Here is a 20,032-nt window from a genome sequence, read left to right as displayed (position 1 = left end):
GGGTCAAACTAAGAGGAAAAGAATGTCAATGAATGGGACCACACCAGAAAAGTGGTTTCAAAAATAACAGCATCCTCATATATGTATATCCATTCCAGGCTCCTAATTCTAGTCAACAGGTAAAAGGAGGAAAGTTTTAAAGGTAGTACATGCTAGTCCCACGCACCACTATTAAAAGCAGTATATTCTAATATTAGCTTTATGTTATAATGAAACTAATACCACCAAAAAAAATGAAACAGTTCTATAACCTAAGGAGGAAAACTGTATCACTAGAATGTTTTGCAACTTCCACTGAATTTCCAACAAAAATATAAAATACTTACTTTTTCATTTTCTTTGAGTTGTATTTGACTTGGTAAGCTGCTTGGATTAGCTTGTCTGGGACACCGTCAAACTGATGTGGAATGACCTTTTGAAAGTGCTAAGATACAATAAAAGAAAAATACAAGAATGACTTAAGTGCTGTTAATAGTGAAATCCAAAGACATTCAAGAAATTATGGGCTGGGCATGGTGGCTCATGCTTGTAATCGAAGCACTTTGGGAGGCTGAGGCAGGTGGATCACTTCAGGTCAGGAGTTCAAGACCAGCCTGGCCAACGTGGTGAAACCCTGTTTCTACTAAAAATACAAAACTTAGCCGGGTGTAGTGGTGCACGCTTGTAATTCCAGCTACATAGGAGGCTGAGGCGGGGGAAGGATCACTTGAACCTGGGAGGTGGAGGTTGCAGTGAGCCGAGATCATGCCACTGCACTCCAGCCTGGGCAACAGAGTGAAACCCTGTCTCAAAAACAACAACAAAAAAAGGAATTATGAACTTACCTGTAACATCCCTTCCATGTCAAGTTGCATCAGTTCTGCCTGATTCATCTGAAGAAGTGCTAATCCTACACGAAACACTATTTCTAAACCCTGAGGAAACAAATTAAATAAATCTAAATTTATCTTACTCTTCCATCAACAAAAACAAGTCATTTGAAATAATACTAAGGTAAGCATTTAGGGATCTAAACTAGAGGCTGGTAAACATTTTCTGTCAAGAGTCAGAAAGCAAATATTTTAGATTTGATGGGCTATACTGTCTGTCAAAATTACTCAGCTCTGTCACTACAACCCCAAAGCAGACATACACAACACATAAATAAATGGGCAGGGTTGTGTTCTAGGAAAACTTTATAAAAAACAGGTGTGGAAGGACAGATTTGGCACAAAAATCTGTCCATCTGATTGGGACATGAATCACAGGTGGCCAACTGTGATCTGAACTAATTTAGATAGGTAATACAAATTGATTTTCCCAAGATATAATTAATAGCAACACTGAGTTCACAGACTAGAAAATAAAGGATTACCTCTATGTACTACTGACAAAAGGACAATAACCTGCAATGTGTTCAGAGAATAGAAGAAACATGCTTATTACTTCTTACTCTTTGGATGACAGATGCATTGCAACAATTTTAACTGTAAGACAAATATTTTACCTCTCACAAACTTTCACTGTATTAGTTAGGAGGTGATAAAGAGGTATGGTTAACAGTGTAGGCTCCAAACTGCCTATGTTTGAATCCTTGTTACAACACCACTTATGTATTGTGTGTCCACAGACACGCTACTTAACCTCTCTCTAAGTCTCAACTTCCTCATCTATCATCTAACAAATGGAATAAAAACAGTATCTACCTGATAGGGTTATTATAAGGTTTTAATGGGATTATCCATGTAAGCAGTTTTGCATGGGACACATGGCTTTCCTTCATTGCTCTCCTCATTGCCCTGCTCTCACTAACTCAGTGACCCCTTTGCTCAGCTCCTGCTCTTTGTCTGCCCATTAGCTTACCTCAGACATAAAGATATCAAATATCCTTGTTGCAATTGGTAGTGGAAAAGTTGTAAGAAAGATAGTCAGAAACCAGGATGATGCATACATTGAGGTATGAAAACTCTGAGATTGAAAATGTACAAAGAGCTCTGGAAGATGCTCCTAAAGAGAAGAAAACAGTTAGTTATAACACAGTAAAACTGAGTATTTCAAATTAGATCATTATATTTATACTAGATCAGCCTATACCAAACACAAAGATTAGATCAAGCATCATATGGAAAACGTAAGACATAGAATTTGAAACATTTGGGACAGTGGCTAGTATCTAGGAAAGAAAGAAGGGGAAAAGAATGCGAAGTTGGAATTTTGAGTATAACATTTAATTTATTAATAAAAAGAAACCAATAAAAGTTTTGTATTTGTTTAATCCTGTTGGTGGATACAAGAGTGACTGATATTTTCTATACTTTTCCATCAACTATAATATTTCAAAAAGACGTTTAAAAAGAAAAGAAATGTCATGTTAAAATACTTTCAGGCACTATCTACCATTGATCATTCTTACCTTCCTAAAGAATAGGAAAAATACTCAAAATACAGATGTTTCAGCAAGTCTAGTAATTCAAAACATAAATAAGACTTTCTTTTTTTTTTTTTTTTTTTTTGAGACAGGGTCTCACTCTGTCACTCAGGCTAGGGTACAGTGGTGTCATCTTGGCTCACTGCAACCTCTGCCTCCCAAGCTGAAGCAATCCTCTCATCTCAGCCTCCCAGGCAGCTGGGACTACAGGTGCACACCACCATACCCAGCTAATTTTTTTTATTTTTAGCAGAGACAAGGTTTTGCCATGTTGCCCAGGCTGGTCTCAAACTCCTAGGCTCAAGTGATCTGTCCACCTCAGCCTCCTAAAGTGCTGGGATTAGAGGCATGGGCCACTGCATCCAGCCATAAATTACACATTAATTGAAAAATATAACATTAAGAGAGTTTAAGGCTGCTAAAAACAAGCTTACTATTTCAGAAAAGAATTAATTAAGAATAATCTCAAGTCCAGCCACAGCGGCTCATGCCTGTAATCCCAGCACTTTGGGAGGCTTAGATAGGAAGACCACTTGAGCCCAGGAGTTCAACACCAACCTGGACAACATAGTGAAACCCTGTCTCTACAAAAAATTTAAAAATAAAAAATAAAAATAAATAAAAAACTATTCAGTTGCAGTGGTATACACCTGTAGTTTCAGTTACACAGAAGGCTGAGGTAGGAGGATGGCTTGAGCCCAGGAGGTCAAGGAGGCAGTGAACCATGATTGTGTGTCATTGTACTTCAGTTTGGGCGACAGAGCTAGACTCTGTCTCAGAAAAAAAAAAAAAAAAAAAAAAAAATTCATCTCAAGACCTATTCTGGCTTTTTCTTTAAAATATATACAAACAAAAAATATGTACTCCATAATGTACAACTATTGTATGTCAATTAAAAAATCAGCTGGGCACAGCAGTGGCTCACGCCTGTAATCCCAACACTTTGGGAGGCCAAAGTGGGTGGATCAGGAGGTCAGGAGATCGAGACTATCCTGGCTAACAAGGTGAAACCCCGTCTCTACTAAAAATACAAAAAATTAGCCGGTTGTGGTGGTGGGCACCTGCAGTCCCAGCTACTCCAGAAGCTGAGGCAGGAGAATGGTATGAACCCAGGGGGCAGAGCTTGCAGTGAACCGAGATTGCGCTACTGCACTCCAGCCTGGGCCACAAAGCGAGACTCTATCTCAAAAATAAATAAATGAATAAATAAAAAATAAAATGTAAGAACATTTTACATATCCCCTTGCTCCCACCATAGATAGAAAAAATTGGAGTTTATAAGGCTGCCAGGAGACAGGAAACTAATAAAAATGGCTCCCATGCCAGCTGATTCATTAGCCTATTTTCTTAAATTCTGCTCATTTAATTGAAATTGAAATTTAAATAAGTGAAAATATTTACATTATAGCAAACTTAAATATACAAAATATAAAAATTAAATCCAGAAAGGTAAAATACTTCAAAGGTATTTTTCCCTTGATTTTGATTCTGCTCCTATTCTCTCCACCTTCATTCAGTCACTAGATAACTTGAGTCTTAAACTAGCAACATAAAAAGAAAACATTACAGGAAAAAAAATTACGGGCTAGTAAAAAATAAAAATAAAATAAAAGTAAAAAGGCAGAGGAGAGGACTCAAAGAGATAGAGTCTCAAAATAAGGGGACTGATGTCAGTGTGGTAATATCATAAAGCTCCTGTAAGAGAGCTTAGACCATGTAACAATAATAGGATATAATAAGGAAATTCATGTGCTTACGTAAGGGGTGTATAGTACATTTGGCAGAAATGCTTAAGGATTGAATACGAAAACTGGAGTCAAGTTCTAGACTGTGATCTACCTAATGTGAAGGGTCAAATCATACATAAACCAACCAAAAAAAAAATCATGTAATTAAAACACTTACACATTCAAGTGCTTTAACGCTTTTAACATTAAATTTGATCAGTTGGCACTCAGAACAAGATATAAAAAATACAACGGCAATATGCCTTTTTATCAACACTGCACTTTTACCTGTATCATACATTCAAACTGGTACATACAAAGGCCCAATTCTGCCATACTTGGTTTAAAAAGTTCACGAAGTCTATAATCTTGCATTAATTTAACAAATACACAGAAAGCTTCTTCTTCTGGCATCTACATCGGAAGGAAAAAAACAACATAGGTTAATGTTCTATGATACACAAATAAACCAATGATATTTAAACTAAGTACCCAGCCAACCATAAGCACTGTTTGAGTGGCTGTGTGCTGCAATGCTAAGAGCAATTAGCTAAGAATCAGAAAGTTCTAGTCTCCCATTCCATCACCAAGAACGAGAAGTTAAACAAATCTTACAATCTCTGAAACCAACTGTCTCAACTTGCCTCATTCATTAATTCAACCAACAAATACTGATTTATAGCCAGATACTTTTCTCTCTCTGGGTATACAGCAGTGAACAAAATAAACACAATCTCTATTCTCAAGGAATCTGAACTTTCTAATGGAGGGAGGCAGACAAGACACGGAATAAATCAACTAATATGTATGGCAGATGGTGACAGATGCTACAGAAATAAAACAATGTAGGGTAACAGGGAATGCTGGGGAGACACACGGCTATTGATGTAGATCAGGAAAGGTCCCCTGATACGGTAACAGTTGAGCAGAATCCTGAAGAAAGCAAGGGAGCATTTGAGGAAAGAACAGTTCCAGAAGACCAAAGAGTACAAAGGTCCTAAAATGGAATCACACTTGGCATGCTCAAGAAACAGCAAATAGAGAACTACTAAATTAGAATACTATGAGTGAAGCTTACGTCATGGAGGAGAAATAACAGGGAACCAAAATGCAGAGGGCTGTAGAGGCCATGGTAAGGATTTTGACTTTTACCTTAAGCGAGAGAGAAGGTTTTTTGAGGATTCTGAGCAAAAAGTCATATGACATGGTGCAAGTATCAAAAGGACATGTTAATTATGTTTTCATATTATCTGAAATTGGGGTTTAAAGTTACCAATTTCACATTTTATGTGTAAATCACCAGGAAATCATATCAAATAAGATAATCAATATGAAAGCTCTGTAAAGAGCTACAAAGATATTCAGAATACTTAGGCAGGTAACTACCCAAAGTGTTAAGCCATCTTTCTCAAAATAATAAAATTTGCTAATTCTCATTCATTCCCATTATACCGGTGTGTTTCAAAAGAGAACATCCCAAAAGATCTCCAGGCCTTCTTCTTGCTGAAGACTGCTGCTAATAACAAGACATTTTCCCTGGCCTTGACACAGCCACGGACAGGAGCCAAGAGTTACTCTTGGCAAAACCTGCACTTCTTCTTTCCTCTCAACACACATGGCCACAATTCTACTTTGGAGGTTATCTCTATTAATTATATCAAGCTCCACAGTCCCACTGAATTATGTCAGTCACTACGAGAAGCCCCAAATCCCAGGACTCTCATCCTACATGATTTTACTGCTCCCCTAATCTGACCCCATTTCCAATCTTTCCTAAATCTTTTCCACAGCATTTTCTGGAACCCATATCCTACCATGAACACAATAGTCTACCTATATCCTCAATCTCTTTTCCAAATGTTGCTCTCTTTCTTTAGCTGAAATCTGGATTTCCCTTAAGAATATTTCAACACTGAAACCTGGCTCTCTCCTAAGGTAGTTGTGTTCTCTTTTCTCTCCCACAGCACTGGAAGGGGACAGAGATTACCGAGGTATATGTCCTCACACGATTTAATCATTGTACAAACATCATAGAGTGCACCTACACAAACCTACATCATATAGCTTACTATACACCTAGGCTATATGCTATATAGCCTATTGCTCCTAGGCTACAAACCTGTACAGTATGTTACTGTACTGAATACTGTACGCCACTGTAACATGATGGCACATATTTGTATATCTAAACATTGAAAAAGCAAAGTAAAAATAGGGTTTATAATCTTAGGAGCGCACCATCATACATGCATTCCACTGTTGACCAAAATGTCATTATGGAGTATGTAATTATAATTTCCCTTTTTGTCTTACAACAATTTCTTCTCTTCTGAACATATCAAAACAAGTTTCATTCCCTCTCCTCTTTGCAATAGCATTAATATGGGAAATAGAGGAGAATTTTTTTAATGGCAACATTTTAAAAACTAAGTTGAGGTAATTTGGAAAAAGAGGAAAAGGAGACAGAAAAAGTATCACTAGGTCCTTCTCAAAAAAATTGAAACCATGGCGACAAAATGAAAAAATGTGACACGGAGTGGCATATACCAAGTTGTTTTATAGTCATTCCTTTCCATTAGAAAGAAATCAAGATGCTTGAGTCCTAGAGCAATGTGCTGCTACATACTTTCTCTGTGACTCTGAGCTGATAAGAATCCATGTCTTTTGCAAAGGTCTAATGCAGACAATATACCTAATTTTATAGGAGTGAGATATACACAAAACATACATATCCAACACTTTTAACCATTTTGATACAATATGTACTAACTTTGCAAATTTTATCAGACTCTGAGTTACATTTCTAAACTGAAGTTATGGGAGAACAATATACCATAAGATGTGAGCATAAACTTCAGAAACAAAAAGAGGAGCTTTTCTACCTTATGGCCCTGGGTCATAAGTGACTACTGTTGTGTTAATATATTGCTGCCACTGACAACAGCTAAGTAGATCAATCACCAAAATATTATTTATTACTCCAATGGTGGTAATAATACTTATTGAAGTTAGTATTTCTACCACCACTGCTTGCCCTGTCTTGAAGGAAACCGTGATTCCTTGAGGATTCACAGGACCCACAGGATTCCTAGAGAGCTAGGTCAGCTGTTCAGAGATCCAGACCTCAAGCAGAGAAAAACTGCTCTTTAGATGCCCAAAAGAAATGACTACTAAAAGGTCATTGTGGAGCTAACAGGAAAATAAAAGGAACAGAACAGCAGCAAAAATCACTAGACTGATAATAAGGATGTCTGAGTTCAATAATGAAGGATCTACCAGTACTAAACAATCAAAGTAGGAAAATCGTAATTTCAATTAGCAATAATTGTGCCTCGGATAAACCTCATTGGCTACGATATTGTCACTGCGCAAAGCTGGAAAATCGTAATTTTGTTAAACAACTATACCTCAACATTAACAAACCTAGTTTTGCACTGTATTATTTATAACCTAATTCCACTTAGAAATCAATAACCACTGGGAGCACTTCTTATGTGTTCTTACATATGCTATAACACAGAGTAAAAATTATTTTTATTATTAACCAGTGTCTCTGACATCAGGTTTATTCTACTCAGAAAAGAGGGGTGTGTATACTCCTGACAGCAACAGAGCTTTAAAACTCAAAGCAGTTGGGAAACTGAAGCAAAGCATCAGGAAACGGTTTGTGATTCCTGCTTTGCTTTTATCTACCAGGATGCATGATCTTGGGTAAATCACTGAACTTTCACTGCCTATCTCCTATGGGCCAAACACCATGCTAGGCTTCCACATACATTACCTCAAATAACCCTCACAACTAATCTGAAAGTAGGTAGTGTTATCTTATTAAGGCTCAGAGAGAGGTTAAATAATCTAGCCTAAATTCATACAGCATGTGCAGAACTGAGTTGCAAAACCACCCTATATGACTCAAACCAAGTATCTCCATGATTCCTTTTCAGGACTAAAATCTGAGACTAAATAAAGACTAACACGGACTTAACATTTCAACAAAGTTGAAGAGATAATACTATATGCCATTTCCCTTCAAAGCTATGATTATCCTACCCCTGAATTCTGAAAACATCCCACCCAAACCCACTGCACAATTACTCAATAACAAAGTTATATCCTTACGGAGTAAAAGTGGCTGAGTACCACCATTTTAGAGCATACAGTGAGGTATGCATAATGAGCTTTTAGCTCCATGATAAATTAAATTCTCTACAAATCTCTAAAGATATTCTACAATATAAACAAGATTTTCTTACCAACACTTTAATTATTCCCTCCTTGGTTAGAAAAAGATTACTCTTCATTAAATGTTAACAAATAAGATTTTAAACTACTGTAGATACAAGCTTTAGTAGAATATTGTAGTAAAAATGTATACATCATTAAGTTGAAATTTCATTTGGTGGTAAGATATTATTGTATGTTATTTTAACACGTTTAATCTTTTAAAATGCAAACTAAATATTTGTATTCAAATTATGCCTAGGAAAAAATACCCATATCCACTTATATTTAATAAAAACAAAGATGTTTTTTAAACTCTCCAATCCAACTTTAATAAAGAATTTCATTGGACATTTAATACTTATATTAACTTACCTGCATAAGCAACAATCCAACTATAAAAGCACTTCCTTGACAGTAACCAACCTCACGATCTACTAAAGAATAAGCCTAAAAAGTAAAAAAAAGTTGTTCAAAATACATGGTAAGTTATACCTTCCTTCTCCAAAAAACCTAAAATTGGCAAGACAGGCAGATTAAAAGACCATTTATTTTTGAGAAAAGCTCTTGCTTGCTTGTTATAGATGTTACCCTATACATATTTAAAAAGCAAATGTTTTATTACATGAAATTTTTATTTTGACAATTTCCCAATCCAAACTTGGTAGCTCCTAAAGACATAAAATAAAATAAAATAAAATAAAATAAAATAAAATAAAATAAAATACAGGAATTTGTAACAGGGCTTAAACATCAAGTAAAATTGAGCCAGGCATGGTGGCTCATGCCTGTAATCCTAGCACTTTGGGAGGCGGAGGCAGGTGGATCACCTGAGGTCAGGAGTTCGAGACCAGCCTGCCAACATAGTGAAACCCTATCTCTACTAAAAGTAAAATTTAGCTGGGTGTAGTGGCAGGCGCATGTAATCCCAGCTACTAGGGAGGCTGAGGCAGGAGAACCGCTTGAACCTGGGAGGCAGAGGTTGCAGTAAGCTGAGATCACACCACTGCACTCCAGCCTGGGCAACAAGAGTGAAATTCCATCTCAAAAAAAAAATCAAGTAAAATTTATATTGATGTAGATAAAACTAGACTAGGTTTAAAGCAAAGGATTGGCAAAATTGAAATGATTTAACAAGAAATCAGTATTTCACAGAGGTAGCTGAAATAAAAAGTAACTGTGGGAAGAGAAATGGTAATATTGAAGAAAAAATGTCAATGGTACACCTTTCAAGGGCTAAGTGCTCTTAACAATGCTGGTCATAGCAAGCAGAAAAATTTGCTAACTGTAGGAATGCAGAGATGATAGGAGAAACCCACATCCCAGGTTTTGAACTTTACAGATGGTGAATTATCCATTTTTATGAGGATCCCTCTATGGTATGTGATTGATTAAGCTATTCCATTTCCATCAACTAATGCTGAATAATGTAGTAAATGTTCTAACAAGTTCTCTACACTAGACAGTAATGTAGCATCAGAATTAATGCAAAAATAATGCTAAAACCAATTTCATTGCTAAAGCAACTGATTATTGCGGTGGGAGGTCATGCCTCATCGTGAAAAATGTATAATTTCAACCTTCCAGGAATTAATTTCATTTCAAAAATGAATAAATAAAACTTACCTTCATTACATTAAATAAAACCTCCTGTCCAAGGCTATCTTTTTCCTTAAAAAAGTTGTGTTCAGGATAAGTTCTAGCAATGTCCCTTCGGATCAATTTTTCACAAGGCGAGGTCATTTTCAGGAGTTCTGAATACTGATCCTTAATTGGCATACTTTGTGCACTGCATAAAAGTTGCCAAACTATTGCTCTAAAGTGATGGGGTATCCCTTTACGAACAAGTTCCTAAAAATAAAATAAAATTATAAAAATGAATTATTTAAGTCTCCTATCTTGCAAGCCAAGGAAGACTTATTAGGGGGTTGGAATGAAGCGGTAGACTTCATTAAATTTTTGACTCACAAAGCTAGCTTTATAAGAAGACTAGGGAACCCTGTAAGTCAAGGGTAAGATTGGGCCCTGGGTGTATCCTGTTCTGGTCAGGGGATTAATAATGGTCACTTCACCTCAGTGTGTGGCCTCTTAAGGTAATGGACTTGAAACCTGCAGAGCTATGAATGACAGTACAGTACCCATCATTCAAAGGGCTGTTGAAGGCAAAAAAAAAAAAAAAAAAAAGTAAAATACTGTTATCAAGAATGCAGTATGTCACAACTTCACTTCTGAATCGATAAAATGAGGGAATTTAACTTCTAAAACAATTTTTGGGCCAGGTGCGGTAGCTCACAACACTTGGGGAGGCCAAGGCAGGAAGACTGCTTGAGGCCAGGAGTTTGAGATCAGCCTGGGCAACAAAGCAAGATCCTATCTCTACAAAAAAGTGAAAATAAAAAATTATCCAGGTGTGGTGACACACACCAGTAGTCATAGCTACTCAGGAGCCTGAGGCAGGAGAACCGCTTGAGCCCAGAAATTCGAGGTTATAGCGAGCTATGATTGCACCACTGCACTCCAGCCTGAGTAACAAAGTGAGTCTCTATAAAATAATAAGTAAATAAAATAATTTTCAGTTATATATTTCTACATTATCAGGACCTCTGTAACAACTGATGTCTACAAATTAAAACTTCCAGGGGTACAAGTAAGTGAAAACAAATAAAGCGGACCTCTTTAATACATAGCTTGGAAGTTATATTTGAGGGGGTGGGGGTTTCTAACCCTCTATTAAGTTATGTCTGACGCACTTTAGAATAAGAACTTCAACAAAGAACATGAATACCTTAACTTGCTTTTCCTTCTTTTTGCGTACATCTTCCCATTCATTAACAATTCTTCCCCAAAGAATCCAAGAATCTTCTTCAAGGTGACTGAGGTTGCTAGAGGCTGAAGAACTCGACACAAGAGAAGAGCCACTGTTTCTTCTTGACCCATTTACAGATCTTAAAGACTTACTATCCGTTTCTAACAATCTAAAACATAATTAAAAACTGTTCAAGATCTAATCTGACAGTGATATTAGAAGAGGCAGTGATGATACTTAGAGCTTTATTACTGCAATTTAACCACTGTTTTAAAATATAGTTTTAATAATATACGTAATTTAAATAAATTTTGGTCAGCATCAATAAAATTACCGCTATATTTTTTTCACCTATCATAGTAGTTTGAAAATTTGAAAAAGCAAATTATGTTACAACTTTTTGAGCTACTAGCCCCATTATAATTTCCCTTCATCTCCATTAAAAATTCAAATTAGGGGAAATCTGATGAGAAAAGTATTTGGGTAGACTTCAGGAAAAAAGAACTTATACTTGGAAGAGGTATAACAAATCTATGAAATAACTAATCCTAAAATGTTTACAATGTGTCTAAGGTTTAAAAGTAAGGCAGAGCCCCCAAAATTAACCAAATCACTTTTCTTTTTTCATTTCTCTTCACACATGCATAACCAATCTGCCCAAAAAGCATTTATTTAGCCCATGCAGTGTTTGTATAAAAACTGAGCTATTACTAATATATTAAAATTGGAGGATTTCACATATTTGTTTATATGCATTTATACTTTATAATTCTAGATTATCTTGAAAAATAAAAAGATAAGGCAAAACCGGTCCATATTTCTGCACAGTAAAAACAGGATATAGCTGCATGGGAGCTTCTTCCTTCAAATGCAGAAGGACTTTAATCTGCTCACTTTCCATAATCCCTACAGTTTCCCCTAAAACTCAGGCCAGCTAACGCTGCTATTTATTACTAGGCTTACACTGTTAAACTGGGACCTCCTCACTCATAAGATCCCTGTTGACTTTTGAGCTTGCAACCCCATGTTAGGCCTCCTCCTTATCTGTTCAAAGATGGGTTAAGATAATTTCCAAGATCCAATCCATGACTAATCACTACATTAAGTCTTTTATTTCTTTCACATATGCACCAGCTAAAAGGAAGGTGGAAAATGTGGCTCTATTTAACACAGCTACTACTCACTTCCAGTAATTCTTCAGGAAAAGTCATCTGCTTTGGGTACAACAAATGCTCACAATACTAATTCATAAAATACAAAAGCTGAGAAAGAAAATAAACATATAGAGGTCAAATCCTATTTAACAGATTATAGAACCACCCTTTGAGAGCCAGATTTATATGCTACTCATCTCTATACCCCTTAGAACATTTAGCTCAATGCAAAGCATATTAACTATCAAAATGAAATAAAATCCTAAGTCCAAATTTTAAAATTCCAAATTCCAGGTATGTCATATTAAATAACACAATAGTATAAACTGAACAAACAAACTCTATCCTTATTGAGGGAAATTTTAATATCTTTTCATGGCAACAATAATTAAAATAAAATTTCCCAAATACTGCTAAAAACATAAAACATACCAAACAGCCAAAGTGAGCATGAACTAATTACTATAAATAATTTTACTTGAAAAAAAGAATTCAAGCCGGGCGCGGTGGCTCAAGCCTGTAATCCCAGCACTTTGGGAGGCTGAGACGGGCGGATCACAAGGTCAGGAGATCGAGACCATCCTGGCTAACACGGTGAAACCCCGTCTCTACTAAAAAAAAATACAAAAAACTAGCCGGGCGAGGTGGCGGGCGCCTGTGGTCCCAGCTACTCCGGAGGCTGAGGCAGGAGAATGGCGGGAACCCGGGAGGCGGAGCTTGCAGTGAGCCGAGATCCGGCCACTGCACTCCAGCCTGGGCGACAGAGCCAGACTCAGTCTCAAAAAAAAAAAAAGAAAAGAAAAAAAGAATTCAGAACGAGGTCTCTGAGGAAAAGAAAAAGACGAAAAAAGAATTAATGATGATGTTTTACTTTAAATACTGTTTTAAAATACATATTATTTCACTAAGTCCATAATATATCTTATGGAAAAATTAGTTTACATAGGTAATTTTCCACATGATTCTAAACCCTAAGAATTGTAAATGCAATAGAGAAACAAATTTTACTGAAATAACCTGAATCTTAGTTATCTGCTTCACTTATTTACTGACTGCTTGCTACGTCTCAATTAAACTGCATCACTATCAACAGAGATATGCAGTTCAAAGAAAATAATGGTTTTCCTAAGTTAAACCTAAGTTCGAGCTGTAATCCAAGTATAGATGAAGCAGCACCTATATAGAAGGCTTTTAGAGAGTCAAAAAGTCTTGGATTGCTGAATTATTAATACAGGTTCTAGGACAGGCATGAATATCAAGTGAATTCATAGCATTCATGAGTTAGAGAAGATTAAGCAGTTAACTCTCTAAGAACACTGAAATAGCACATCCAATTATACAAAGCTGTGTGGAACGTTTACAAATAAAATATCTCAAGACATTACACTATTTAAAGATACTGTCTCTGCTTTATCTTATTTCATATGTAAAAATGATTTAAAATAGATAAGCCCAAATATAACAAAACTATAAAACTCCTAAAAACAAAATATAGGAAAACCTATTCACACAACCTTTGGGGTAGGCAAAAATTTGTTTGCAGGACATAAGGAAACAGTAACTACAAAAGAAAAAATTGATTTAAAAACTGGACTTCACCAAAATTAAAGAGCTGTGCTCCTCAAAAGATACTATTTTAAAAAATGAAAAGGCAAGCCAGACCAGAGACTAAGACAAAAAAAAAAAAAGAAGTCTAAATACAGGAATCTGACAAAAGATAGCATATGAATATATGAACCAGTCTTAAAGAAACCAAACACCACACTTCAAAAAATGAGTAAGAGATGTAAACCGATACTTTCTAAACAAGATAATCAAATAGCCAATAAGTACTTGAAAAATGTTAACATCTTTAGTCACCAAGGGAAATGCAAATTAAAACCAAACTATATACATATTAGAATGGCTACAATTCTAAAGACTGACCATACCAAATGTTGGCCAGGACGGAAGCAATTCTATCAATATTAAAAGTATAAAATTGTATAACACATTTGAGAACTGCTTGATAATTCCTCATACAGTTAAAATACATTTCCATATGGTCCAGCACTAAAATGAAAACATATGTACAAAGCTGAAAGTTCATAGCAGCTTTATTCACAATAGCCCCAAATCAGAAACAATCCAAATGTTCAGAAAAATAAGTGATCAAACTGTGGCACATTCATTCCGTGTGATACTACTCAGCAATAAAAAGAAATAAACTGCTGATACGTGCATCAACATGGATGAATCTTACAGATGTTAGGTAGAATGAAAGAAGCCAGGTGCAAAAGAGTACAGACGATATGATTCCATCTATATAAAGTTTAAGAACGAGCATAATATAGAAGAAAATACAGGAATAAATCTTCATGACTTTTGAGTTAGGTAAAGCCTTAAATATGACCAAAAGCACAAGTGACAAAAGAAAAAACAGATACACTGGAATTCATCAAAATTAAAACATTTTGCACTTTATTGGCTACCACCAAGAAAGTAGAAAGACAATTTACAGAATGGGAGAAAATATTTGCAAATCATAAGGGACTTGTATCTAGAATACATAAAGAACATTTACAAATCCTTACAAATCAATAATAACATGATTTTAAAATGGACAAAAGATCTGAATAAACATTTTTCCAAAGAAAATGGCCAATAAATAAGAAGATGTTCAATGTCACTAGTCATCAGGAAAAAGCAAATTGAAAACACAATGAGATACTTTACAACCATTAAGATAGTTACAATCAAGATGACAAATAACAGTAAGTGTTTGTGAGAATATGGAGACAATGGAACTCTCATACACTACTTGTGGGAATGTAAAATGGTACAAGCACTTCAGCCTGGCAGTTCCTCAAATGATAAGCACACAATTACCATGACTCAGCAATTCCACTCTTAGGTATATATTCAAGAGAAATGAAAATTTATATCCATCAAAAACTTATATACAAACATTCACAGAAACATGATTCATGATATCAAAAAAAAAATCCAAATGTCCATCAACTGATGAATGGATAAAAAACATATGGTATACCTAAACAATGGAATACCAGCCACGAGAAGGAATTATATTCTGATACACACTATGACATCAATGAACCTTGAAAACATTATGCTAAGTTAATGAAGCCAGTCACAAAAGGGCATATTCCATGAATATTCATGGAATATTCCATTCATATTCCATGAATACATTTATATGAAATATCTAGAAGAAAAAAAATGGAGATTAGCAGCTGCTGAGGGCTGTAGTAAGGGTGAAGGTAGTCAGGGAAACATGGACTGCTAATGAGTGTGCAGTTTCTTCTTTTTTTTTTTTTTTTCTTTGAGACGGAGTCTCGCTCTGTCACCCAGGCTGGAGTGCTGTGGCCAGATCTCAGCTCACTGCAAGCTCCGCCTCCCGGGTTTACGCCATTCTCCTGCCTCAGCCTCCTGAGTAGCTGGGACTACAGGCGCCCGCCACCTCACCCGGCTAGTTTTTTGTATTTTTTAGTAGAGACGGGGTTTCACCGTGTTAGCCAGGATGGTCTCGATCTCCTGACCTCGTGATCCGCCCGTCTCGGCCTCCCAAAGTGCTGGGATTACAGGCTTGAGCCACCGCGCCCGGCCGAGTTTCTTCTTGGAGTGATGAAAAAATTCTAAAATTGATTGTGTTGAGAATTGCACAACTCTGTGAGTACACAAAACACAACTGAACTTTACACTTTAAGTGGGTGAATTAAATATATGGTATATAAATATCTGAATAAAGCCATTATACAAAAAAGAGGGTGGGGTTGCTAGAAAGGACACAAAGGAATTTTCTGAGACGATGGACATTTTCTAATATAACAGAAACTTTCTAAGTCTTAATAGGTATGTGGGTTATACATAGGTATATACATTTTTTGAAACTCAAACTCTACACTTAAGAACTACACATTGGCCAGGCGCGGTGGCTCAAGCCTGTAATCCCAGCACTTTGGGAGGCCGAGACGGGTGGATCACGAGGTCAGAAGATCGAGACCATCCTGGATAACACGGTGAAACCCCGTCTCTACTAAAAAATACAAAAAACTAGCCAGGCGAGATGGCGGGCGCCTGTAGTCCCAGTTACTCAGGAGGCTGAGGCAGGAGAATGGCGTAAACCCGGGAGGCGGAGCTTGCAGTGAGCTGAGATCCGGCCACTGCACTCCAGCCCGGGCGACAGAGCGAGACTCCGTCTCAAAAAAAAAAAAAGAACTACACATTTCGGCCAGGCATGGTGGCTCACACCTGTAATCCCAGCACTTTGGGAGGCTGAGGCGGGCGGATTGCCAGAGGTTGGGAGTTCGAGACCAGCTTGGCCAGCATTGTGAAACCCCATCGCTACTAAAAATACAAAAATTAGTCTGGCGTGCTGGCACATGCCTGTAATCCCAGCAGCTACTCAGGAAGCTGAGGCAGGAGAATCGCTTGAACCTGGGAGGCAGCGGAGATCGCACCATTGCACTCCAGCCTGGGCAACACAGCAAGACTCCATCTCAAAAAAAAAAAAGAACTACACATTTCTCTGCATATTATTCATCAATTTTTAATCACTTCATCAATATTTGTAAAAAATATTATCTACTTAATGGCACTAGGGATAGTAAAACTTCAGTGAGGAACGACTGCATTTTATTATTGTAAGCTCTTCTGAACTTTTTAAAACCATAACTATTACTTTTGTAAAAGATTATTTTGGGTATATTTTATAAATAAAGAAAGATATAAATATTACTCCATATTTGCCTTTTCCAATTTCCTGGTCATTCCAGAAAATTTTAAAATTCTCTAGAGAAAAACTTTAGAATTTTTATAATGAAGAAGCCCTTTTCTGTGAGAGAGTCGGAACATTTTGCAGAAGTAGTAATACTTGAATTGATACTATGAAGTCTCCCCCCAGTGAACTATAGCATGTATTTTTCTATAGCATGTAGAAAAATAAATTACATGTTCCTCAAGAACACGTAAACTTTATAGACTATGTAGTTAGAATCAAGCATTTTTATTCCTTATTGCTAAATGTGATGATGAACAACTCAAGACGGCTTTTAAACAGGTTTCCACCTAGTTTCAGTATAATTAAGATATTCTGACATGGTAGGGGAGGGGGGCACTGCCTGAAAGTCAACAATTTACAAAGCCTTGAGCTTGACAGCTGGGAAAAATGGTAATACAGCATTACTCATAGGTTTGTGGGCTAGTGAGAAGTATATCTAAAACTTTTTCACATATTTTCCTCCTCCCAGATCACATGGGTGCACTGCCTTACATGGATTTATTGCAAAGCAAAAAAAAAAAAAAAAAAAACAAAGGAGGCCAAGGCAGATGGATTGCTTGAGTCCAGGAATTTGAGATCAAACTGGGCAATATGGAGAAACCCCATCTCTACTAAAAAATACAAAAAAATTGCCAGGTGTGGTAGTGCACACTTGTAGTCCCAGATACTGGGGGGCTGTGGTGGAAGAATCGCCTGAGCCCGGGAAGTTGAGGCTGCAGTGTGCCATGATCGCACTGCACCACTGCACTCTAGCCAGGGTGACACAGTGAGATCCTGTCTCGAAAAAAAAAAGCAGGGGGGACAGTGGGGGAATAATTCACCTCACTTCCCATTCCATCCCATCATAATCTCCTTCTAACACAAGAATGCTGACTATCACAGATTAAAAAGAATACTATCCAAGCAGGAATATTGTACATTGTAATCTAAGGTGTCCCAGTAGGTTTGTGTAGCCTCCTGGCCATTTCTTATATGCCACTTTTATACAGTAAGTAATTCACAGGCCTAAATTCATTCATTCTCCCAGAATGACAGACTAGGACATAAGAGGTTGTTTTTCTGTCAACAAGGGAACACACAATCCTGTCTCCTAACTGGGTCACTACAAGTTTCTCTTAAGAGTAGCTCCAGATCCAAGGGCAGCCATTCAAAATGGCTACAGTCACACATTAGTGAGACGGGGCGGGCAGGGGTGCCAATATACCATCTGGACTACAAAGAGTATTAAAGATGGAGAGTCAAGGAGTGGTTGCTTCCAGAAGTTTGGTAAACTTTGTAGGGAGAAGGCATTTCCAGTTCCCTAATGGGTGGGACTGGGGAACAAGCTGAGAACGAGAAAATATTCCAGCACAGAGAACAGTCTCGGTCTTATCTTACACAGATGAACTTCACCGTATCTTTGCTTCTGAGAATCAAAACTCCTTACCAAGATGTCACCAATGTAAGGAAAATGACAGAGTATACACTTCATGATGGCCATATAAGAAAAAAGAATAGCTTGTGTATGGCAGCATGCAGATGATAAACAGCCCCCCCAAAAAGCTTATCTGTAATACTATGATTTGAAAATACAAAGGAGGAAAGGGAAAAGAATGCATTCTCTTTTGAGTATTGGGAGTTTGAAGTACTTGGGAGAAAATCCATGTAGATAATAAGCACAGCAGTTGAAAACACAAATCTGAAGTTCATAAGCAAGGTGAACGCTACAAACAAAAATCTGGTAATTATCTGAAAACAGTTGATATTAAACTTTTTGAATATCCTACTATACTCAGCTTAAAGTTTTCCTATGGATACCAGAACTCAGAAAGCAGGATACAACAGCAACTGGTCAACATGCCAGTTGGTAATTTATCAACTGCTAAGATAATTTATAAGGAACTAAGAAAGGATCTAAGGAAGAAAAGTGCTGTATGATACAAACACCTGGGAAGCTAAACACACTGGCACTTAAAAGCACAGAGATGCTGGGAAAGGTGGCTCACATCTATAATCCCAGCACTTTGGGATGCTGAGGCAGGTGGATCACTTGAGCCCAGGAGTTTGAGACCAGCCTGGGCAACACAGGGAAACCTCATCTCTACCAAAAAAAAAAAATATATATATATATATATGCCAGGTGTGGTGGAGCGCGCCTATAGTCCCAGCTACTCGGAAGGCTGAAGTGGAAGGACTGCTTGAGCCCAGGAGGTCAAGGCTTCAGTGAGCCATGATCACACCACTGCACTCTAGTATATGTGACAAAGCAAGACCCTGTTTCAAAAAAAAAAAAGGCAGAGAGACTTATTATGGAGGAGGCAACTTTTCAAACACAAATGTTTGTAATTTCAAACATCTCTTTGTAATGCAACACCAGAGAAACAGGACATGAATGTGCAGCAACTTGCCAGGTAAAAGAATGGAAAATGAGTAACAAAAAACTTCTTTTAGTCCATTTGAGCTTCTATAACAAAATATCCTGGACTGGGTAATTTTTAAACAACAGAAATTTATTGCTCACAGTTCTGGAGGGTAGGAAGCCCAAGGTCAAGGCATCAGCAAGTCTAGCATAAGGTAAGGACCCATTCCTCACAGATGGAGGCTTTTATGGGCCCTCACATGGTAGAATGGGCAAAAGGACTCCCTCAAGCCTCCTATAATGGCACTAATCCCATTTATGAGGATTACAGACTCCCAGAGGTCCAACATATTAATACCATCACCTTTGGGATTAGATTTCAACACATGAATTTTAGAGGGTAACAAATAGACCATAGCAAAACTACATGCCTAACCCAGAGAGGAATCACATCCTTTCACATCAACAAAATCAAGCACAAATTCATGTCTCACAGCAATAGAAATACTGTAACAAGGAGAGAATTTGGAGAAGACACAAGGAATTATGACAGGAAACAACTCAGAGACAACACAGAAGAAAGATACCTAAATGACAGG

At 37.1% G+C, this 20,032-nt stretch overlaps 1 protein-coding gene and 1 pseudogene across 9 annotated transcripts in view; both read right to left on the bottom strand.

Annotated features, from left to right (window-relative positions):
* LOC105485393 (ecotropic viral integration site 5) overlaps positions 1-20,032 on the bottom strand; it is a 288,203-nt gene that overhangs the window by 182,810 nt on the left and 85,361 nt on the right. For 8 of the 9 annotated variants that reach the window (XM_011747705.2, XM_011747712.3, XM_011747708.3 and 5 more), the window contains exons 3-9: positions 11,141-11,330; positions 9,982-10,206; positions 8,731-8,805; positions 4,423-4,548; positions 1,843-1,986; positions 825-914; positions 327-424 (exon numbers count right to left, since the gene is read on the bottom strand). In XM_011747705.2, the coding sequence (XP_011746007.1) occupies positions 327-424; positions 825-914; positions 1,843-1,986; positions 4,423-4,548; positions 8,731-8,805; positions 9,982-10,206; positions 11,141-11,330 (948 nt within the window). Of the gene's footprint in view, positions 1-326; positions 425-824; positions 915-1,842; positions 1,987-4,422; positions 4,549-8,730; positions 8,806-9,981; positions 10,207-11,140; positions 11,331-12,345; positions 12,832-20,032 lie in introns of those variants that run through there. The other variant, XM_071078891.1, reaches the window with a different exon arrangement.
* Positions 7,391-7,510, bottom strand: LOC112427365 (U4 spliceosomal RNA; annotated as a pseudogene).

The sequence above is a fragment of the Macaca nemestrina genome, chromosome 1 (assembly GCF_043159975.1).
Source record: "Macaca nemestrina isolate mMacNem1 chromosome 1, mMacNem.hap1, whole genome shotgun sequence".
In the NCBI taxonomy this organism is placed as follows: Eukaryota; Metazoa; Chordata; class Mammalia; order Primates; family Cercopithecidae; genus Macaca; species Macaca nemestrina.
Note: the sequence above shows the minus strand (reverse complement) of the source record. Positions and strands in the feature narration are given on the sequence as shown.